The 24,272-nt window shown below is 45.8% G+C and overlaps 1 protein-coding gene across 6 annotated transcripts; it reads right to left on the reverse strand.

The window, feature by feature from the left end:
- Positions 1-360: 360 nt before the first annotated feature.
- ark2cb (arkadia (RNF111) C-terminal like ring finger ubiquitin ligase 2Cb) lies at positions 361-23,374 on the reverse strand. Of its 6 annotated transcripts, XM_070546158.1 has the most exons (9): positions 23,062-23,371; positions 19,879-22,226; positions 19,434-19,749; positions 17,152-17,280; positions 11,217-11,346; positions 10,961-11,065; positions 10,638-10,733; positions 10,081-10,184; positions 361-3,961 (listed from the first exon to the last, which is right to left on the reverse strand). In XM_070546158.1, exons 2-9 carry the CDS (start codon positions 19,940-19,942, stop codon positions 3,844-3,846), a joined length of 1,062 nt encoding a protein of 353 aa, XP_070402259.1. In that variant the 5' UTR covers positions 19,943-22,226; positions 23,062-23,371; the 3' UTR covers positions 361-3,843. The 6 variants fall into 6 exon arrangements, with proteins under 6 accessions (XP_070402259.1, XP_070402258.1, XP_070402256.1 ...); XM_070546157.1 differs by having other exon boundaries at positions 19,434-20,106; positions 23,062-23,374; XM_070546155.1 differs by having other exon boundaries at positions 19,434-22,165; positions 23,062-23,374.
- Positions 23,375-24,272: the final 898 nt, after the last annotated feature.

The following is a 24,272-nucleotide window of genomic DNA, read 5'->3' on the forward strand; positions in this document are numbered from 1 at the left end:
TACATAATGGCGAGCCAGCCAGGAGAGAAGGTAAATAACCTTCAGAGGAATAGCACCTCCGTCACGTTACATACTTAACCAAGTTATGCCGTCTGGTTCCACTAAACATACTTGCTTAAATATAAACAGTAAATTCACATCATTAAATGTTGGTATGCCAACTTTAATGGAACCAGATGACATAACTCGGTTAAGTAAATTCAACATTTTTTGTTCTTACAGTGTATTTTTGAACATCTTTGTATTTCAGCTGGTGCACTGTAAAAACAGGGATTAAAACATTTTCTACCAAGTCGTGTTCAAATCTTCAGCAGCTTGTTTTCACTGAAAATACATTAAATAAACAACTCTGCAGATTAGTTATCAGCATTTTAGGCAATTTATTTGAAAAACACATACAAAAAGGTCATATACAAGACAATAAATTAAAAAAGAGACAGAACAGTTTGGGTTAAGCTATGCAACTTTTTGCATCATCATTAGTAATAAATACAGTACAAAAATCCACCCAGAGTGAATCTAAAGATTTTTCCACAATATTCACTGATCATGTTATTCTTCATTATGATTTAGCTATTGCTTTCATATTATTGATACATACTTCTACATTTCTATAAAATAGTCAAGATCGTAAAACGTTGCGCGGTTACAGCAAAACAGCAGTGTGTTGTACAAAGATGGCCACTTCCCTTTTTCACTGGCAGGTTAAAAATCAACGTGTTTTTTCAGCAGCAAAGAAACATCTGAAATATTCAAGAAGGTACAGCATCATATTAAACACATCTACAGAGCTACTCCCACATACACATAGGAAAACCTGAGAAGGACATGCATTAAAAAGCTTGTGCTTTGAGTTTCTACTGTTCGTTCCGGTTCATCAGCTTGAGTTAATACTATGGCTACGGTCCAGTTCAGTCTGGAGATACGGGGGGGGGGGTTAAACTGTAGCGGGCGCAGGGCCGAGGGAGGGGGGTCGGCATGGGGTAAGGCCAGTGAGAGCACGAAATGATATAATAGTAAGACCAGTCAGCTTCATTCCAATTCAATTCACGCTAGAATATTTTTGCAGGATTAGTAGAGGATTAAGAGGAAATGCACACCGAAAAAACGTAGTTAGCTTATCATATCGAGGTGTGGAACATCTAATATTGTAAAACCACAGTACACCAGAAGTTTGCTCAAGAAATCGATGGCTCAAGTCAGCATGTTAGATAAGTCCCATAAATCCCACACAAAGCAACAGCCAGCAACATGTAGGAACAAATATTTCAACTCGTTACGTGGGTTCCTAAAACGTTAAACACTCAAATGAAATATAATGAATATCGTGAAAGAAAATTCCCCAAAAAACTTAAATCAAATATGGGTTATTGGCGAGTGAAGCGGTCATATTTCGGGAGAAAATCAAGCTAAGACTGGCAGGGTTTGGCCCTGGAAACAGGATTAAAACATTCAAAATGAAGAGATGAAATAAGTGGAATGTAGTCTAGATCAACAGCACCACGCTGGCTAGAAAACAGGTCGGGAAACACCCCCCCAGTCGCTTTTTCCAACAGATTCTTCTTTGAAAAAGAAAACACAGACGGCATGCACAAGCATCCCCACCAACCAATGCATAATGAGGTATTTTTTTAGTATTTTGTGTTATTTTAAATAAATATATTGATTAAATTGCAAAGTTATGAGATAGAGACATTAAATATTCCACCACAATAGCTAGCTAGCTACAGTTAGTAATAAATAATGATTGTTAAATACTTAAGGCATCTTTAATCACAGCATTCTATGTGAACTAGCAAACCTCCATTTTCATCTATATGTAGTTTTTTTGGACAGAGGTTTCATACAAAAAATGAAAATAACTTTTTTTTAAAGCAACACCAACAGTCAAGTTACCCCCCAATAGTACACGAGGAAGCATGAAAATACTTTTTAAAATGAATGAAAACACAAAATCTAGGACAAGAAGTACCCACACCACCAAACCAAAAATATCAGGCAACTCCATATTATAGTGCATTTACGAAACACAAGCTACATTAGAACAACAATAAATATGTTTTTGCAGCATTGCAGCTTTTCTTCTTCACTATGGTTAAAATGGACACCGGTGTGTTGGTACCATGTCCAAATTGGCAGGTGAGCAAAAAAATAAAAGAAAAAATAAAAGAACAAACAGATATTATTGTTTTAAATGGTAGAAAAAGACAATTGAAATAAAATAAATCAATGTTGAGAACAGTTGTTTGGTATTTTTCAAATGGATGGCTTTTTCTCCCTTTCACCCTCCTTCAAGTGAAATACGCCAACATGGTTCATGCATGATGTCGAGAAACAGCTTCTATCACTGATCACAGTTCTAGCAATACCATACACAAGCACCATGAAGGGGGGCTGGAGAGGGTGAGGTGGGGGACAATCATACACATTCTAGCACATTTCACAGGCAAACTAGTTTGTATTTTCCCTGTAACACCAGACACAGTTTATCTGTTATTTTTATCAAACGGCCGCAGCAACTTAGATTGAAATTAAAGAAGCCAACACACAACAGAGGCGATTCTAGGAATCACATGTGCTTGTTCGATAGGCAATAAGGTTCTGGTAAGAATAGAAACGTCCCTCTGATGGCGGGACTCGGGCGCTGCGTCCTCGAGCCCGCGGCGGCGGCCCCTCGTGATCATGATCAAGTGGAGGCAGCAGAGCAGAGAGTTGCCGTTAGATGCCGATCCGGCCGCAGTTCTTTGAGTCCTGACCGTTAAAAGAGGAGAGAAACGCCGCACCGACGTGGGATCAGCGTCTAAGGGCGACTCGAGAGTTATGGGGGTGATTTAGGGGGTGGGTGAGGGTGTGTGTGCGCGTATTACAGGTGCATTCTTGTTCTCCTCTATGAATGAGCGGGATCATAATAGTACGGTTCACATGCACAGACACGATCCCTGTTTCTAAACTGCTCCACAATATCAACGACACAGCCCAAGCCTGCCATACAGCATGCACATCCGAGGCCTCGGCTCCAAGGTGGAGGCCCGACTACGACACTACACACATCACTGAAAGCCATGCCTGCAGTTAGCGGGTTCAGCGTCAACTCCGATGGCGTCAACTAACTGGAAATCCATGTTAGACGTGAGAAGAGGGACTTTGTGGACTTTTTTTAAATCTCAATGCTCGTGATTTGAACACAGAATCCGATTAACCCGCGCTTGCCCCTCTCTGTGGGTTCATTTTTTCAAACACATCTCAAAAGGCTTTTAGCTTTGCTACACAACACTGTTACTCTGTAAATACTTATTCAGTACTATACTCCATGACATCACAAGCGTTCAGCTACAAGAGTTCACACCACACGACCTCATGCTAATCATTTGATAATGTTCTGTACAGATGTGCTGAGCGAGGGCTTGGGCGGAGAGCAGCTTAAAGATTTTTTCACACGCCTGGTGGGTGGGCGGGGGGGCGGGGGTAGGTAAGGTTTGGCAGCAAAACGGCCCGAATACATCACACTGAGCTGGGAGGTCAGAGGTCACGGTGGCAGTATGGGGACAGGTGAGGACTCAGCACATCTGTCCATACAACTCCTACCTTCACACGTCCAGAAATGTCCGTCCTATCTGTGCATCAACCACCCCCCACCCCACTCCCTCCTTGTGTTGTAAGTGAGTGTGCTTTGTTGATCCCTCTGTCGCAGCCGTCTCAGAAGGCAGGCTCTTTAAGAGATGCAGAAGTGTAGAGTGGTGTTTGGCTGAGCGCCCCCCCCCCCCCCCCCCCTCCTCATTCAGGAGGGAGGCGATGGAGAACAAACGAGACCAGATCTATAGTCGCGGGAGTCGACAGGAGCTATCAACTCTCGGGGGTTAGCTGGGTCTCAATGTCCACTCTGCAGATGGGACACTTCCTGCTGGTGGCCAGCCACTGATCCACACACGCCTGGTGAAAGAGGTGCATGCAGGGTAATCTCCTGAAAGGAGCAAAGAGTGAGAGGGTTTAGATTTGGGATTTATTCTTAGGTGCACCATTTTTCCTGCTGAGCCACAATAATTTGCACAAGCGTCAAAGAGAATATGGAAAATTCCAGTGGCAGCTCGTCCATAGGGGGCGCTAGGGCGCCGCCCAAACGAACATGAGGAAAAAAGGTTTCAAAAATACATCACAGATGAGCTTCAGACGGCAAGTTTTGGAGTTTTATTTCCTGATATTTGGACATCTTGCCCCAAATTGGATAACAGCAATGAGACCCTACCACTGACTTGCGAGGTTGATGTTTAATCTCCACAAATAACACAAGCCTGGAGGAGTTTTGTCGAGTGGTGGAGTTGCTAATGCTAACAGTTAGCTTCTACTAGCCAAGGCGTTCTCTGCGGTTTCCTGGACGCTAAAGCAACAACAGTCTTCCCCATGGCGAGTCAAGATGGGTGAGTCCATGAATGTTAAGTGACAGTGTGACGTAGATCTGTGAGAATGATCAAATCCTAGAGTTTCACCGTCTATTTTCTATCAGGAGAAAGGTGTAGGTTTCATGTTCAGCCTGCATGAAAAATTCAGAGTGACCGATTATAATCAGAAATAATCGTAAAAAATGTTTTCATTGTTCCACACCTTTAATTATTGATAATGGACTAAGAAAGGAATATTTTTCACATATAGCCTCACCGAGATTTTTTTTTCCACCAGCCACCGCTGGAAAGGTTACATTTTATGGATTGGGCAATAAAGGTGATTTTCATAGTGTTTAATTTTTTTGTTATTAGTGTCACGTAGCTATTAGTAGTAGTAGTAGTAGTAGTAGTAGTAGTAGTAAGTCACACTTCACCAGATATCGATTCTCATGTGATTATTATTATTATGTAGCGGTTTGAAATGACTGTTTTCCACCAAAAGTCATTTCCCCCTCTCCTCTGACACAGAACTAGTCTGCATGAGATATGGCCTCAAGGTCTCATGCATTTGCTTCTAAACTGCTTCTTTCCAGCTCAAGAAAAGAATGAAGAAAGGACTCTCTCCTTTAATAAATGTCGTCGTCGTCGTCGTCGTCTTCCTCCGCTTATCCAGGTCCGGGTCGCGGGGGCAGCATCCCAACTAGGGAGCTCCAGGCCGTCCTCTCCCCGGCCTTGTCCACCAGCTCCTCCGGCAGGACCCCAAGGCGTTCCCGGACCAGATTGGAGATGTAACTTCTCCAACGTGTCCTGGGTCGACCCGGGGGCCTTCTGCCGGCAGGACATGCCCGAAACACCTCCCCGGGGAGGCGTCCAGGAGGCATCCTGACCAGATGCCCAAACCACCTCAACTGGCTCCTTTCGATCCGGAGGAGCAGCGGTTCTACTCCGAGTCCCTCCCGAATGTCCGAGCTCCTCACCCTATCTCTAAGGCTGAGCCCGGCCACCCTACGGAGGAAACTCATTTCGGCCGCTTGTATCCGCGATCTCGTTCTTTCGGTCATTACCCAAAGCTCATGACCATAGGTGAGGATTGGGACGTAGATCGACCGGTAAATCGAGAGCCTGGCTTTCTGGCTCAGCTCCCTCTTCCCCACGACAGATCGGCTCAGCGTCCGCATCACTGCAGACGCCGAACCAATCCGCCTGTCGATCTCCCGATCCCTCCTACCCTCACTCGTGAACAAGACCCCGAGATACTTAAACTCCTCCACTTGAGGTAGGACCTCTCCCCCGACCCGGAGGTGGCAAGCCACCCTTTTCCGGTCGAGAACCATGGTCTCAGATTTGGAGGTGCTGATCCTCATCCCAGCCGCTTCACATTCGGCCGCGAACCTACCCAGCCAGAGCTGAAGGTCAGAGCTGGATGAAGCTAGGAGGACCACATCATCCGCAAAAAGCAGAGACGAGATTCTCCTGCCACCAAACTCGACACACTCCACACCACGGCTGCGTCTAGAAATTCTGTCCATAAAAGTGATGAACAGAACCGGTGACAAAGGGCAGCCCTGGCGGAGTCCAACCCTCACTGGGAACAGGTCCGACTTACTACCGGCTATGCGGACCAAACTCACGCTCCTCTGGTAAAGGGACTGAATGGCCCTTAACAGAAAGCCACCCACCCCATACTCCTGGAGCGTCCCCCACAGGGTGCCCCTGGGGACACGGTCATAAGCCTTCTCCAAATCCACAAAGCACATGTGGATTGGTTGGGCAAACTCCCATGCCCCCTCCATCACCCTTGCAAGGGTATAGAGCTGGTCCACAGTTCCACGGCCAGGACGAAAACCACATTGCTCCTCCTCTATCTGAGATTCAACTATCGATCGGACCCTCCTCTCCAGTACCTTGGCGTAGACCTTTCCAGGGAGGCTGAGGAGTGTGATCCCCCTATAGTTGGAACACACCCTCAGGTCACCCTTCTTAAAGATGGGGACCACCACCCCGGTCTGCCACTCCCTAGGAACTGCCCCCGATGACCACGCAATGTTGTAGAGACGTGTCAACCATGACAGCCCTACAACATCCATAGCCTTGAGATACCCAGGACGAACCTCATCCGCCCCCGGGGCTCCGCCGCTGTGTAGTTGTTTGACTACCTCAGCAACTTCTGCCCCCGAGATCGGACAGTCCATCCCCAGGCCTCCCAGCTCTGGTTCCTCCTCGGAATGCGCATTGGTGGGATTGAGGAGCTCCTCAAAGTATTCCTTCCACCGTCCGACTATAGCCTCAGTTGACGTCAGCAGCTCCCCATCCCCACTGTAAACAGTGTGAGCGAGTTGCTGCCTTCCTCTCCTGAGGCGCCGGACAGTTTGCCAGAACCTCTTTGGAGCCGATCGATAGTCTTTCTCCATGGCCTCACCAAACTCCTCCCACGCCCGAGATTTTGCCTCGGCAACTGCCACTGCTGCACCCCGCTTGGCTATCCGGTACCTGTCTGCTGCCTCCGGAGACCCACAGACCAGCCACGCCCTGTAGGCCTCCTTCTTCAGCCTGACGGCTCCCCGAACCTCTGGTGTCCACCAGCGGGTACGGGGGTTGCCACCACGACTGGCACCGGCCACCTTACGACCACAGCTAGCAACAGCCGCCTCGACAATCGCAGAGTGGAACAAGGCCCACTCGGACTCAATGTCCCCCACTGCTCTCGGGACGTGGTCAAAGCTCTGCCGGAGGTGGGAGTTGAAGACCGTCTTGACAGGTTCTTCTGCCAGGCGTTCCCAGCAGACCCTCACTATGCGTTTGGGTCTGCCAGGTCTACGCGGCATGTTCCCTTGCCATCTGATCCAACTCACCACCAGGTGGTGATCAGTTGACAGCTCCGCCCCTCTCTTCACTCGGGTGTCCAAAACATACGGCCGCAGGTCAGATGATACGACTACAAAATCTATCATCGACCTGTGACCTAGGCTGCCCTGGTACCAAGTGTACCGGTGGGCATCCTTATGTTCGAACATGGTGTTCGTTATGGCCAAACTGCGGCTTGCACAGAAGTCCAATAACAAAACACCGCTCGAGTTCTGATCAGGTGGGCCGTTCCTCCCAATCACACCCCTCCAGGTCAAGCTGTCATTGCCCACGTGAGCATTGAAGTCCCCCAGCAGGACAATGGAGTCCCCTGATGGAGCACTATCTAGCACTCGTCCCAGGGACTCCAAAAAGGGTGGGTACTCTGAACTGATATTTGGCCCATAAGCACAAACAACAGTCAGGACCCGTTCCCCGACCCGAAGGCGCAAGGAAGCTACCCTCTTGTCCCCCGGGGTAAACCCCAACACACAGGCAGAGAGTCTCGGGGCTAACAAAAAGCCAACCCCAGCCCTCCGCCTCTCACCCGGAGCAACTCCAGCAAAGTAGAGTGTCCAACCCCTCTCCAGGTCTCGGGTTCCAGAGCCAATGCAATGTGTCGAGGTGAGTCCGACTATATCTAGCCGGTACCGCTCAACCTCTGCCACAAGCTCCGGCTCCTTCCCCGCCAGCGAGGTGACGTTCCATGTCCCAAAAACTAGTTTTCTTGTCCGGGGATTGGACCGCCAAGGCTCCCGCCTTGGTCTGCCACCCGATTCACATTGCACCGGACCCTTCATGTTCCTCCTGCGGGTGGTGGGTCCACAGTTGGACGAGCCCATGTATCCGGTTCGGGCTGGGCCCGGCCGGGCCCCATGGGCGAAAGCCCGGCCACCAGGCGCTCGCTCACGGGCCCCAACCCCAGGCCTGGCTCCAGGGTGGGACCCCGGTAACCCTCCGGGCCGGGTACTCCGACTCTTCGTTTTCACCGCCATGAAAGATCCTTCGAACCGTTCTTTGTCTCACCCTTCACCTAAGACCAATTTGTCATGGGAGACCCTACCAGGGGCACTAAGTGCCCCAGACAACATAGCTCCTAGGATCATTAGGGCACTCAAACTCCTCCACCACGATAAGGTGACGGTTCAAGGAGGAGCTTTAATAAATGAAAGAACTCTATTTTTAATAAAGCTAATCAAACAAAGTGTTAGTCAATAATAAGATGTGACAGATCTGTGAAATCAAAATATTAATTACTTTATTATAATCCTATAGAATATAATAAGTAATATGACTTTAAATGTTTCCACTAGGACTGATCTCACGTAGCGTTAAGACATGACACATTGCTTTTACTGATCCAATCAGAATCTGCCAGATCTGACGGAGGCGTGGTTTTGGTGGTGCTTGGTAAATCTGTCATCTTTTCATTCGACCATAAACCAAAACATCCGAAGTTTAAAACTATGCCCACGTCATCTTTAACGCCAGTTCAAAGCGTTCTAGAGAAGTTGTCGGAGTGGCCAATCCGTAACTTTCCTCTTCAGCCGAAAGAACCAACGACAAGCTGGATAAAATCTGTTGCTGTTCCAACTGCTGCAACGGTTCCTTTCAGAATAAAAGCTGAACCATCATGACCCAGGTTTAGGTCTCACTAGATGCCGATAAACTGTCGTGACCCGGAAGTATCTCAAGACTGGTGGTCGGCTGCCGCGGCTGTTTCTACAGGCCTCGGCTCCACAAGGTCAAGCTGGACCTCTACACCTCCTGATCTAACGGGGACTTCAGCTAAGGGTTCGTAGGCCGACAGAATGGCATCGAATATGTTTATGAATCTCCTAACCAAAGCTTAGCGCGAAGACGTCACCTTCAGTTCCCATCAGAACTAATCGTTTCTTCGGATTTGCTGGTTCTGAGCAACATTCCACACTACACCATTCTCCGTCTCATTCACCTTAGTTGCACCATACATTTAGTGTTAAAGTTAGTCTAGTTTAATTTGTTTAGTAATAAATCTTTAAACTTTTAAACTTGACTCTCTCTTCTGTTGTCTCTGAGTGAATATGAAGCTGTTATCTAATCCCTGCAATAAAAAGTTCCAATCTTCTGGTTAAAATAATCCATAAGGTTGATTTCATATTTCCTATGGAATCCTACGTCTTATGGCTTATTAAATAACATGTAATTTAAATTCATTACAATTACGTCAAAATCAAGTACTGAGCTTGTTTTTTTTTCTGACAGAAAGCAGCTGCTCTAGCCCTTCAGCACTTGTTAGAATATTAATAAAATACCTACATTTATAAGCCTTTCTTAGTTAAACTGTGTCATTTCCAGATGTGGTTCCTGATTTTAAGATCTTCTCTAGAACAGATCCAGTTGTCAGGTCGAGGTTTAAATTTGGTACCAGAACAAGTCTCAAGTGACCTCCAGTCAAAATTTCAAAGTCAAACCGCAACTTGTTAGGTTTCCATCTGGAAACTGTGACTGCTGCTAAAAGAAGGCACATTTGTTCCTGGAATGGAACATCTGTTTTGGTAGTTTAATGACAGTTATAAAAACATGCTAAACTGTTTTATTTAAATGCTTTTGAAATAAAACCAAATAAAGGTATAAATGTTGAAGCAACAAAACCCAGTTAGCAGCAAAATAAAGGTTATTTTACTATTTATATGCTTTTTCTGGTCTTTCTGGATCCTGCATTAGCAGCAAAAGTCACCATAAATCTTTTTTAAAGTCTGAAAACAACCAAACTACTTTCTGAGACTTTTCGGACTGTAACATAATGTTTATGCACACCTCATATTAGCAAACGCTGCACTTCCAATAAGCAAGCGTTAGAAGCAACAGTCTATACCTGACATCCTCCCCGTCTTCCAGCATCGATAGACAAATGGTGCACTTTTCATCCGTGTCGAGCTCCTCGTCATCCAGACACATCTTCAGGTCCTGTGGTATTCTCTGCAGATCACCACAACGAGCAAACACACTTTCATTTTATAGGATGCAGTATTGATGCCACAGGGGTTTCTGGCTCAGCTAAGACTGGATTAAAAAAGTCACCTAATCATCTTTCCTAGAAGGAAAATTTAAAAAATGCAGAAAATTTTCTGTCTATTTCCACAGTATTTAGGTCAAATTCAGCCTAGACGTTTTTTTTTATTCACTTCACGTTCATGTCTGCAGACAGCAGTATGAGTCATCGCTGCTCTTGGGTTGTGTGCACTGCAGCTTCCACTCGTTAGCTCTCTAACAGGAACTAGATTGACCTTTGAACTGCTGTAGGAGTCGTGACCTTAATTCCAATCTCATCTTCACTCACTGACCCGGCAGCACTGCCCGTCTTTATGCCTTTTTTCTCTCCACATTTCCCTTCATCCCTTCCCAGTGCTTCACCAGTGCCGCCGGTCTTACCTTTTTGTACTTGTGGGGGAAAGTGAATCTCTCAATGATGGTTTGGACCGCTCCCCGACTCACACTGCCCAGTCTGTCCTCCAGCTGCAGAAGCTCCTTTGAGGAAAACAGGTCTTATTATTATTATTTTTTAACGTATTTTGGCACTAGGAAAACCAAAATAAACACATAATTAATGCATCAAGAGACACAAAAAGAGAAAATAGCAGCTTCATGAAATTAAAAAAAGGTAAATTAAGGAATCGTTTGAAAGATCTGGATCCAGAATTTTTAAAACTAAAGAATGTGCCTGCAGAAAAGAGGGAATCGGAAGCTGCGCAGACCTCATAGCTCTCCCTGACGGCAGAGGCGTGGCGGGAAGGGTTGAGACTCTGCAGAGCCAGCAAGTGCAGCTGGGGATAAGGGTAGTTTCTGATCTCATGGACAACCTGGAAGAAGACACATAAAAGAGATTTCCATCAGCTCCACGGTGGAAATCAGGTGAATGCCCAGGGCACAGGTCTTCCTGGATCTTAAGTATTCCCAAAAGGGGGACTTCACTGAGGCAAACACAGCAGACTGTGTGTTTGGGGGGCTCACCACTTGCGTTGAGGCATTGTTTCTAGGGAAGTGGTGCATCCTCGGGGAGGTCAAGTAGTGCTGATAGTGCTGTGGCAGCGGGTGGATGTGATACTGGTGAGTGGGCATTCCAGCATCAACGCTCAGATCCCTGCAGGGAAACCGAAACGCAAAATCAGGAGGAATTCTGCGTGGTTCTGAAACACTGAGTTCTAATCATAGTGCTGCTTGTGTAGAAACTTGATGTTTGGAAAGACTATAAAAAAGGAACAAAAGTTTTAAGTTTCTGATATTAGGTTATCAAAACGCAGGGATGTGGGAAAAGGTTGAAATATTGCTTGGAATAATAAAAAGTTATAAATCAAGTTGAGCGAGTCATTTAAAGTGATACTATGCAGTTTTGACACCCCCCGAGTGTTTGTTTAGTTAAACAAAAAGTGAAACTTATCTGCTCACTGTACGTTCCTGAGGGATCAGACAAAGTGCAGCCCATAGACCCCTTATAATGAATAATTCAAATGGTAACAGTGTGCCCTCACTTGGACGCGGGTCACTGGGGCCCCCATCTGGAACCAGGCCTGGAGGTGGGGCACATTGGCAAGTGCCTGGTGGTCGGGCTTTCAAATATGGAGCCCGGCACAGCCAGAAGAGGAAATGTGGGTCCCCATTCCCATGGGCTCGCCGCTTGTGGAAGGGGCCAAAGGGTTCGGGTGCAATGTGTGATGGGTGGTAGCTGAAGCCGGGGACCTTGGTGGTGTGATCCTCGGCTACAGAAGCTGGCTCTCAGTACGTGGAATGTCACCTCTCTGGTGGGGAAGGAGCCTGAGTTGGTGTGCGAGGTTGAGAGGTTCTGACTAGATATAGCCGGACTCACCTCGACACATGGCTCTGGCTCCGAAAACTGTTTCCTTGAGAGGAGTTGGACACTCTACCACTCTGGAGTTTTCCCCACTGAGAGGCACCAAGCAGGGGTGGGCATACTAGTTGCCCCCCATCTTGGGGCCTGTACGTTGGGGTTTACCATTGTGAATGGGACAGTAGCCTCCCTCCGCCTACATGTGGAGAGATGGGTTGTTGTTTGTGCTTATGCACCAAACTACAGTCCAGACTATCTACCCTTTTTGGAGTCCAAGGAGGGGGTGCTGAAAAGCGCTCCTTCTGGTGACTCCCTTGTTCTGCTGGAGGACTTTAGTGCTCACGTGGGCAATGACAGAGAGACATAGAGAGGTGTGGTGGGGAGGAATGGCACATTTCTGTGCTCGTCATAGATTGTCCATAATGAACATCATGTTCAGACATAAAGGTGTCCACATGTGCTCTTGGCACCAGGATGACCTGGAGGGGTGTGATTGGGAGGAACGGCCCGCCTGATCTGAACTCGAGTGGTGCTTCGTTATTGGACTTCTGTGCAAGCCGCAGTTTGGCCATAACGAACACCATGTTTGAACACAAGGATGCCCATCGGTACACTTGGTACCAGGGCAGCCTAGGTCGCAGGTCGATGATAGACTTTGTAGTCATATCATCTGACCTGCGGCCGTATGTTTTGTACACCCGAGTGAAGAGAGGAGCGGAGCTGTCAACTGATCACCACCTGGTGGTGAGTTGGATCAGATGGCAGGGGAAGATGCCGCGTAGACCTGGCAGACCCAAACGCATAGTGAGGGTCTGCTGGGAACACCTGGCAGAAGAACCTGTCAAGACGGTCTTCAACTCCCACCTCCGGCAGAGCTTTGACCGCGTCCTGAGAGCAGTGGGGGACATTGACTCCGAGTGGGCCTTGTTCCACTCTGCAATTGTTGAGGCGGCTGTGGTCGCAAGGTGGCCGGTGCCAGTCGTGGTGGCAAGCCCCGTACCCGCTGGTGGACACCAGAGGTTCGGGGAGCCGTCAGGCTGAAGAAGGGGGCCTACAGGGCGTGGCTGGTCTGTGGGTCTCCGGAGGCAGCAGACAGGTACCGGATAACCAAGCGGGATGCAGCAGTGGCAGTTGCCGAGGCAAAATCTCGGGCGTGGGAGGAGTCTGGTGAGGCCATGGAGAAAGACTATCGATCAGCTCCAAAGAGGTTCTGGCAAACTGTCCGGCGCCTCAGGAGACGAAGGCAGCAACTCGCTCACACTGTTTACAGTGGGGATGGGGAGCTGCTGACGTCAACTGGGGCTATAGTCGGACGGTGGAAGGAATACTTTGAGGAGCTCCTCAATCCCACCTATGCGCATTCCGAGGAGGAACCAGAGCCGGGAGACCTGAGGATGGACTGTCCAATCTCGGGGGCAGAAGTTGCTGAGGTTGTCAAACAACTACACAGCGGCGGAGCCCCGGGGGCGGATGAGGTTCGTCCTGGGTATCTCAAGGCTATGAATGTTGTAGGGCTGTCATGGTTGACACGTCTCTGCAACATTGCGTGGTCATCGGGGGCAGTTCCTGTGGAGTGGCAGACCGGGGTGGTGGTCCCCATCTTTAAGAAGGGTGACCTGAGGGTGTGTTCCAACTATAGGGGGATCACACTCCTCAGCCTCCCTGGAAAGGTCTACTCCAAGGTACTGGAGAGGAGGGTCTGATCGATAGTTGAATCTCAGATAGAGGAGGAGCAATGTGGTTTTCGTCCTGACTTTGGAACTGTGGACCAGCTCTATACCCTTGCGAGGGTGATGGAGGGGGCATGGGAGTTTGCCCAACCTATCCACATGTGTTTTGTGGATTTGGAGAAGGCTTATGACCGTATCCCCAGGGGCACCCTGTGGGGGACGCTCCAGGAGTATGGGGTGGGTGGCTTCTGTTAAGGGCCATTCAGTCTTTTTACCAGAGGAGCGTGAGTTTGGTCCGCATAGCCGGTAGTAAGTCGGACCTGTTCCCGGTGAGGGTTGGACTCCGCCAGGGCTGCCCTTTGTCACCGGTTCTGTTCATTACCTTTATGGACAGAATTTCTAGGCGCAGCCGTGGTGTGGAGTGTGTCGAGTTTGGTGGCAGGAGAATCTCGTCTCTGCTTTTTGCGGATGATGTGGTCCTCCTAGCTCCATCCAGCTCTGACCTTCAGCTCTTGCTGGGCAGGTTCGTGGCCGAGTGTGAAGCGGCTGGGATGAGGATCAGCACCTCAAAATCTTAGACTGTGGTTCTCGACCGGAAAAGGGTGGCTTGCCAACTCTGGGTCGGGGGAGAGGTCCTACCTCAAGTGGAGGAGTTTAAGTATCTCGGGGTCTTGTTCACAAGTGAGGGTAGGAGGGATCGGGAGATCGACAGGCGGATTGGTTCGGCGTCTGCAGTGATGCGGACGCTGAGCCGATCTGTCGTGGTGAAGAGGGAGCTGAGCCAGAAAGCCAGGCTCTCGATTTACCGGTCGATCTACGTCCCAATCCTCACCTATGGTCATGAGCTTTGGGTAATGACCGAAAGAACGAGATCGCGGATACAAGCGGCCGAAATGAGTTTCCTCCGTAGGGTGGCCGGGCTCAGCCTTAGAGATAGGGTGAGGAGCTCGGACATTCGGGAGGGACTCGGAGTAGAACCGCTGCTCCTCCGGATCTAAATGAGTCAGTTGGGGTGGTTTGGGCATCTGGTCAGGATGCCTCCCGGACGCCTCCCTGGGGAGGTGTTTCGGGCATGTCCTGCCGGCAGGAGGCCCCCGGGTCGACTCAGGACACGTTGGAGAGGTTACATCTCCAATCTGGTCCGGGAACGCCTTGGGGTCCTGCTGGAGGAGCTGGTGGAGGTGGCCGGGGTGAGGATGGTCTGGAGCTCCCTAGTTGGGATGCTGCCCCCGCGACCCGGACCCGGATAAGCGGAGGAAGAGGAAGACGACGACGACGGCTCAAAAAAAAAGTTCAAAAATATGAAAAAGTTGCATAGTGTGGCTTTAAAATAACTCAGGTTATTGACTGCACACTGAAAAGAAAGAAATATGTGACATAGGATGAATTCCAGTTTGGGAAAACCACCTCTGGCAACCATTTAGGAACTGGATCCAACTTTGCAAAACATGTTTAGTCAGCAGTAATTTAAGACTTAAACAAATAACCACCAAAGTGTTAAATATGCAATTAATACATGTTTTTTAATGTTCTTGTCTTTCTTATAGGAATATTTTACAGCATGGTTCTACTAGGGCAAATTATGGTGTCATAAATTTAGAGAATTTCAATCAGGATAAAAAATTACCTTCTGTTTGAGCAGCAATTTGGCTTAAATATGTAAAATGATTCAATTTTCTGGTGGATTTTGATTGAAATTACTTTGTATCTCAGAAAAAGCTCAACAGAAAAACCTCCCACTGAATTTTAAATACAATATTTGATGAAACTTGCATGTTCTTAAATTAATTCTGGAACTGAAATAATGGGAAGTGTTATTAATAATGTTGTGGAAGCTCCATCCTCTTTTTGCAAAAGCCTGGATGGAAATACTGCTCAAAGTCACCAGAAACCGTGTGTGGCTTTGTCAACTTTGATCCAGGTTACAACTTTATGTTGTTGTCATAAATATCAAATACTAACTTTCCTATCTTAAAATTCAGATTATAATTGTTTCACACTTTTTCACTACATCAGCCATAAAGGAAACAAACCAAACAGCTTTTGTTTTTGTTCAAATGGTTCTAATAGAACCATTCTATATTCCAGACAGATCACTACCGAAATTTTTGCAGCTAGATGTGACTTAATCCTCCCCTCTGGAGCTTAAAACTGAACCTGTCTCCACCTGAAATGTAATCTGGACCAGAGGTGGAAAGTAACAAATTACATTTACTCACGTTACTGTAATTGAGTAGCTTTTATGCGTATTTATACTTTTTAAGTCGTTTTTTTAAATCTGTACTTTTACTTTTACTTGAGTATGTTTTTACAAAAGAAATGTAATTCGCTACATTTTAAATCATATCCGTTACTGAGTAAAAATAAATTGTAGGCTCAATAATGCACCTTCGCGCACCAGTTTTACGTCTTCAGAATTCTGCTCGGTTCGGTAGCCAAACTCGGTTCCGTGTTTGAAATGTGTTTCCCTACCACTCCACACGGAAGCGGCAAAATACTGTTTAGCGCTCATAACAAGCGGATTCTCAGCATTTTGCTCATAAAACAGTGTGAGTTAAAACATCCTGATATTGTTCAGGTGTAAACATTGTGCTCCATCCCTGTGTTTGAACTCAGAAGATGCTTCTTGATGCCACAGATATGTGATGATTTACAGTAGCTTGTTTCTTTATTTTACTCCGGAATAAGAGATTAAATTATTACAAAAGCAGTTCAGTGTAGTTAAAGAGCAAGTCACCCCTTACCAAAATCCCCACCTCATGTTTGAAAAATGCAACAAATGCTGTTGCTATGCAGACCGAAAGGGCGGAGCTGCTAACAAATACACACAAACACAGGCTCACAATGATATTGTGACATCATATGGTACCAGCTGATGTCATATGATACTTCTTAGCCATTAGCAATGGCAGATTTAAATTCAAATGCAGTGCAGAGTTTTTACCAGAAGAGGGCACAACACTGACCATTTTAGATAGAATATTTTAATTTTAACAAAGATGCACTAAAGTGCCAAATTATTGACTACGTGGGTCTACAGCACAATCAGACACTCATTTATTTAGTTTATCAGCCAAAAAAAGTTGATTTGGGGGTGACTTGCTCTTTACATTAGTCATTCAAATGATTCTAAAATGCTGCAGTGTGTGTGTGTGTGTGTGTGTGTTGTGATTTTGCACTACTTAGATGTAGCCATCCTTACGCTGAGAAAAATGTAACTAAGTAACTTTTACTTTGAGTACATTTTATTTATGATATTTTTTACTTGAGTAAAAATTTAGGCAAGTACTTTTACTTGTACTTGAGTAAAAAATTATCAAAGTATTGGTACTCGTACTTGAGTAGGACATTTTAGTACTCGTTCCACCCCTGATCTGGACCAGATTAAGTGTTTCATCATCTGGACCAGTTTGGGTGCAGCTCTGCTCACCAGTCTGTGCCTTCAGCAAGGTAACGGGGTTGCTGCACCACAGGTTGAGGAGGGACATGGAGAGGAGGGGCAAACTCGTAGCCAGGTCTCAGTCTGTGGGGCTGGTGAGGAACTCTCTCTGGGGTGCGTCTGCCAACACAAACAACCAGGTGTTAGAAAACATTCTGGGATTCTTGATGCAATCTGCTGGATTCCTTATATAGGAAACTTTTTACTGATCGTCTTAATGAACTGAACTGTATTGGAATGTTTACATAGTGAAGTGCCTAGAGACGACTCTTGTCGTGATTTGGTGCTATATAAAAAAACTGAATTGAAATAAATGTAATTGAATTGGGAAGGGGGGTGCAGTATAAGAAAATCAATCAAATGCTGATGAATACATGAAGGTTTTAATTTAAAAGTTACTAGAGTTGGGGCACATTTGAGTTCATAAGGAAGCTGATGCTATGGTGCGGTATGGGGGCCAAAATTAAGACTACTGCCCAGCAGCAGGAGGAATAGCACCTTTACCGGTGTTGGTACAGGATCGGCTCAGGGTCCTTCGACTGCCGATGACGTCAAAGTAGTCGATTGGCTGAACATGAAGCTTACGGAAGTGACGTAATCACTTTGTGATTTTGATTGGTCAGAACAAATTTGCAGTCGTAGTCTTAGCGGTTGTAGTCCTGTAGTCCAAAAATCAACACTTTTTGGAGAAAATATATTTGAATTTCTAACGGAAAAGTAAAATATAAGCTAAAGATAAACGGTGACCCTCAAAAGCTCTTGATGTTGATGAAATGGGGCAAAATAAAATATAAGAACTTTATTGAAAGACACCAAGCAATATTTAGAGTCAAAGAATGTATTTAGATAACAACTAAGGAAATATACAGACGAACTCCAAATTAGTACTAACAGATGTGGCTTCACATATAAGAACTGTTCTATTTCTTGTCAGTCCGATGTTGGTTTTATGCAGTTTCACATTCTTTACAAAACAAAGACAATATGGTGTTTTATTAACAAATTACAATTATAAAGAAAACATTTAGGTGTTAAACAAGAATTTATTAACAAACTGCTGATGTCTTTCCAAAACGTACGTGTGAAAGCCGAGTAGATTTGCAATAATGTGACGTCATCGGCAGTCGAAGGACCCAGAGCCGATCCTGTACCGACACCGGCGTTACTACTAGATACGCTAGGGACTAGCAGGCCTCGGCTGGTCATTGACTGGTTCACACACTCCCTCTGCTGTCTATTAGCATGGATAGGCTAGCAATAGCTTGGACGGGCTGGTGTTAGCATTGGAGAGGCTAGCCATTAGCGTGCCTAGGCTGGCCACTAGCTGATTTCCTACCCCCTTGATGGACCATTAGCATGGATAGGCTGGCATTAGCATCGGAGAGGCTAGCCATTAGCATGTCTCGGACAGTCACTAGTCAGCTAGTGGCCAGCCTAGGCACACTAATGGCTAGCCTCTCCGATGCTAACGCCAGCCTATCCATACTAATGGTCCATCAAGGGGGTAGGAAATCCAGCTAGTGGTCAGCCTAGGCACGCTAATGGCTAGCCTCTCCAATGCTAACACCAGCCCATCCAGGCTAACGCTAGCCTATCCATGCTAATAGACAGCAGAGGGAGTGTGTGAACCAGTCAATGACCAGCCGAGGGCTGCTAGTCCCTAGCGTATCTAGTAGTAACGCCGCTAAAGGTGTCATTTCTCAGTAAGCAGCGCCAGCCTCTCAGTTACCGGCGCCAGCTTATCATTAATCAGGTCAGTAGTTTGCTTCAGAATTTTATAGCCTCCTGCTGCTGGGCAGTAGTCTTAATTTTGGCCCCATACTGCGCCATAGATTCCATCGGTGTGCAGCATAGTAGCTAAAAGCAGCTTCACCCTGTTTGGTTCCGGCCCGAGGTTCTACCAGCTGACTACTTCCTAAGGATCTGAGAGCCCTGCTGGGGGTATACACAGGAAGGAGATCCAACATGTATTTTGGTCCCATGCCATTGAGTGATCTGTGAACCAGTAGAAGCACTTTGAACTTGATTCTGTAGTTTACTGGTAACCAGTGTAGATTTAAGAACAGGAGTGATGTGCTCCATTCTCTTTGCTCTTGTTAAGCCTCTAGCAGCAGCATTCTGAATAAGCTGCAGTTGTTTCACAGCTGTTTTGGGAAGACCAGCCAATAAACCATTGCAATAGTCCAGCCTACTGGAGATGAACGTATGAATGAGTTTTTCTAGGTCCTGACTGGAGTTTTGCTATTTGATGAAGATGATAAACGTGTGGATACCTGGAGGGCTGCAGGATGTGTCGGTGCTGGGCCTCGAGGATCTGCTGCTGGAGGAGGTATTGCTGGTGTAATGCCTGAGGTAGGAAGGGTGGGCCGGGGATGTCCTGGAACTGGGGAGCGGGCAACGGGTTCAGGGGCGCGTGAAGGGGAGGGCCGTGCTGGTGGCCGGGTGGGGCCAGGTGGGGGTTAATGCCTGCCTGTGGCTGCCCTGGGTGGGGCATAGGGAAGTCCATGGGCAGCTGGGCCTGAGGACCTAACTGGAAGTGCCGGCAAGAGGTAGCATGGCTGTGCTGCTGCTGCCGGTTAAAATGGGATCCTGTGGAGGATAAGCACAAGTCGTCAAGCATACCTGGGGGAAAAACTGAGCTGGAATTAATTTTTGGGTGAAGTGTCACTGTGTATGTGTGTGTGTGGCAAAGCATGTTAATGAAGCCCTGCCTCTTACCTAGGGTGAAAAATACTTCTGTGGGGGGTGGGGAAATGATGGTTACCACAAGTACCATTAACATGAAAACCCCTTCTTTTTGGGTCTGGCTCTCAAAAGCCCCAGTAGCTTTCCTTTCTTTAAATGTATTTCCGACATCTGGATCGACTTCTTTTCTTCCGATTCAGACAGAGGAACAGATGAACTGGACCAGTGTATGAGTAAGGTCTTCAAGGCCGCTCAGATCTCCTAAAACCGGCACCCGACAGCAGGTCAGTGCACTCAGGAGGAAACATTACCACCTGCTTTACACTTTTCCTGTTCCGTTACCGTCTAAAATGCCCCTTTTTTCTAAGATGCAGTCTCTTGCTTGCACTTAATCCAGCAAACTGTCTCCATCTTAGACATCCAGTTTGCTTCTTCTATCCTTCTCCCAAAGGAGCCTTCAGGAGCCGAGGGGAAATGCTTGGGATGCTTTTTATAAACTCTAACCACAGACATTTGGCAGTTGACGCAAACAGACTGCTGTCGGGACCCAAAGTGAGAGAGAAAATGCTTGTGCAGTGAGGTTTTAACTCAACTCAAGCTAAAAGAATTCATTACATATATATATCTGACAAAATCGAATGAATTTTTTCTCTTGAATGAAGACATTTCGGCAATTTTTTAACTAACTTGCTGTGATTTAGTCTAAAATGTGCACTTTTTAAAATAATTTAAGTGATAAACAAAGTCTACATTGCATTTACTGGGACAATCAGAACAGATGAGCAGAGCGTCCGTTCCAAAAATATAGATTTCAAGCTTGGCAGTTTGAGAGTGCGCAGCCAGGCAGACGAGCGATGAACCTGCTGGTGTAGGTCAAAGCTCGAGTCTAGACTACGGCGTTTTAGAGAAAACGATCACCACGAATGACAGCAGATAGACTCATTCAGGCCCTGTGATGGAGGAAGCGTGGACATTGTCTATCTTTGTTGGAGCAGGAAAGGGGGGGGGGGGGTTGGAGGAGTGGAGGGGGGAGGAGAGGGGGGCAGGAGGAAGGGAAGGGGGGGCACAATAAATGGAAATCAGCAAGAAGCACACTGAAGGTTAGGATAAACACTATGTTCTTTATTGAAAAATATTAGTATATGTGGAATTTGTGTTTCCTTTGTTGGTTTTTAATAATAGTATAAATCCATGCAACAAAACTAAACAACATAGACTGAAGGCAAGGCCCACCATGCTCCATATAGGGTTAAAAAAAGAACAAAAGCAGCATCCAATGAGCAGACGTGTTGGCTACAGCACATGATTTCAGTACAGCAAGGGTACATCTTTTCTACAGAAAGATTACATTGGATTTTCACTAGTCAATGTAGAAACAAAAACATAAAACAAAAAATAATTATGAATCATAAAAACGTGACCATGCACTGAAAGTACTATTACCAGAACCAAAAAGGTAAAGAGAGACCACAACCAAACAATAAAAGACGTTATTACTAATAAGAGGATCTCTTTTTAGCAGTGCAGGAAAAATAGGCATCCCTGTGAAATGGATAGCATTTTGCTCTTATGTTAGTGGAGGGGCAAACTGCGATGAACCACCAGTGAGCACTTTTCCTGCTTTGGCATTTTGAATATTTCTATTTCAGCCCACGAGGGTGAGACGCCCTGACGGTTCAGTGTGATTCAAAGCTTGGAAAATTTGCAAAGAGAAACAAAATAAAAGATTACACAAAAAAATGGAGACAGTTATGGCAGGTTGTTGTGCGCAGGTGCAGTGTACTTTAAAGTCATGACAGGAAAAAGGAGCGGCATGCATGCAATTCCAATCTGCACGTTAATTTCTTTTTTTTCCCCCTTTAATTTTAAGTCACTTTGATAAATGTACATTGCACCTTGTGTGGAGAGAAGGAGGATGAGCCGAATTCTGGTGTTCAACGATGCGAGTGCAGAACTTGAGATCATGCAAAATGTATCCACTTTACAGGAATTTACAGCTAGTCGTCTAACAAGACTGGATGGGAGGTACACAATGACATTCAACTGATATCTAGAGAGAAACTAAAAATGTCCACTCAGTGCTACAGCAATTTGACAGGAAAAAGACAAAAAGGTGCTCTTTTTTTTTAAGTGTTAGCTATAGTTTTAGTCTGCTTCACATGAACAGTCTATAGCTGAATACATCTTGGGAAGGGGGTGCGTTTAATACCAATGTCGTCTTCTGATGGAAAGAGGAAATGAAGAAGGGATTCACAATACAGCTAAATGCAGAGAACAGGCAGAGGCCACGCCACACCACACAGCAGCAGATGATCATTAGCTACACAATGGGGGGGACGACAAAGATCTGATAAATGCAGAATGTAGAGCCAGCCTCCATACTATGAAAACAGGGAAATAAGAACAGAAATAAAAGCACAATGAAATCACTGATGCCACTGTTGTGAAATTAATCTTACACTGTAGCGTTACCGATGTTCAGTCTCTGTAGTTCTGCAGCTTCGAACTGGATTAGCAAATTTAAAAAGGCGACAAATTGATCCGATATCCAGGCTAGCCCGAGCAATTAGTCTCGTATCGATTGGTACCGATTTACACTGATAACAATTAGAAGAAATCGCAATGAAAATCGGAAGCGGCAGCGGATGATCTTCAAATGACATCATCCAGGCACGGATAAAGCTGACTGGCGGAAGGGGGCTACGTCTACTTTGCGGTATTCCGACACTACAAATAAACGGCAGTTACGTGCACAACTGTGCGAAATGGTAAAATTAAACTATGAAGGGGGAAAGGGGGAAACACAAAACATTAGTTTAACACAACTGCACGTGCAGGGACGTGTTTGTGGCAGGAACTTCCGAGCCGCACTCTTCCAAGCATGTGGAAGCCTTTGTGAGGAATGTTTCCGTTCCAGGACTTAGCCGTGACCAAACTGCCAGTTAGCTTCTCCGTGACAAGGACGTTTCTTCCTTTTTTTTTAAATTGCTTCGCGCAAATTTAACGCGGGGCCTCACATCATTCGGTGACTTTTGATAATCTATAACGAACTAAAATCCACGTATTGTTAAGAATTGAGTCAATTCGCAACCGAACTGACCGGTAATTTGAAGCAAGCTAGCAACGAGCTAACCCGACGGAGCAACAGCTGCAGTGAATATTAAGATAAACAGGGCACATGTTTTGGATCGATGTGAGTATTAATTAGTACCGTACCTCTGTTTCTTACTGAGCCGAACACGGGAAGAACCAGATATCCTACATGCACTAACACCATCCTGGGATCCGTATCCTATGATTAAGCCGGGTATTTCAGAGAGATGGAGCTGTAGCAGCCCATGCGGATCTACATTCAGGCGGCTGTTTGTTGCTGGCTGGCTAATAACGACTGTCTGCCTCGGCTGGTTGTTGCTGACAAAAGCAGACATGTCATGTGTTGTCCGGGGCAACAGGGGGCGATGTTGCGGTGCTCCACAACCGCAAGTCTCTCAAGGTTAACCTGTCCCAGTCTGTCAATTCTGATTCATTAAAAGGGTTCGACCGTTTGAATCGGACCCTTGTTTATAACCTTTTTGATTTTTATTCCCTATAAAGGACATAAATAACACAAACTGATCAAATGACAGATAATCAAATATTGAGATGGATTGTTTAAACTTCAGATTGACTCCCATGAATCGAAATCATGGTCCTGCCATCAGGGCTTCTGCATCAACACACTTGGTTTGAATGAGCGGTTAATAAACACATCTCTGAATCACGTGGGGACCTGCTGAAGGGGTGAATTATGTCATTTAATCAGGTGTGTTGGAGCAGGAAAACAGCTAAAACATGTAGGACAATGACCCTGCTCTAAATCCTACATTTCCCATGATGTTTGATAGAATTATCCCACACGGACTGAAAATAATTTTTATTATTCTCTGCTAGGAAATGTCTATCTCATATTTATTACTGAGCACTTATGTCAGATTTCTCCCTGTGTATTTTGCATTTTCGTGCGTTGTTGCAATTACATGATGATGATGATCTTGTCTGCTGAGAGACAAGTAGAGGAAATACAATTATTCCTGGTTAAAAAATATATATAACATGGACCTTTGGCCATGACAACAGTTTCGTTTAGAATGCAGTTAATTCCGGTGAAGAGACTTTTTCACACGTCATTACATAGTTAGATTTAAAACTTGAAAAACATTTTTCAACTGTGTTACCAAGAGTGTTTTTTTAATTAATTTAAAAAAAACATTTAATAAATGAACACAAAATTTGATAAAAATCGCAACATATAAACAACAAAGTGTTCTAGTTGTTTTAAATTATTTATTATGAAAACTTTAAATTCAATAATTTACAAGACTGCAAAGTATTTAAAGCCATTTTATTATATTGTGATTTATTTATTTATTTTTTAATTATATCTTTTC

The sequence above is a fragment of the Nothobranchius furzeri genome, chromosome 17 (genome assembly GCF_043380555.1).
Source record: "Nothobranchius furzeri strain GRZ-AD chromosome 17, NfurGRZ-RIMD1, whole genome shotgun sequence".
In the NCBI taxonomy this organism is placed as follows: domain Eukaryota; kingdom Metazoa; phylum Chordata; class Actinopteri; order Cyprinodontiformes; family Nothobranchiidae; genus Nothobranchius; species Nothobranchius furzeri.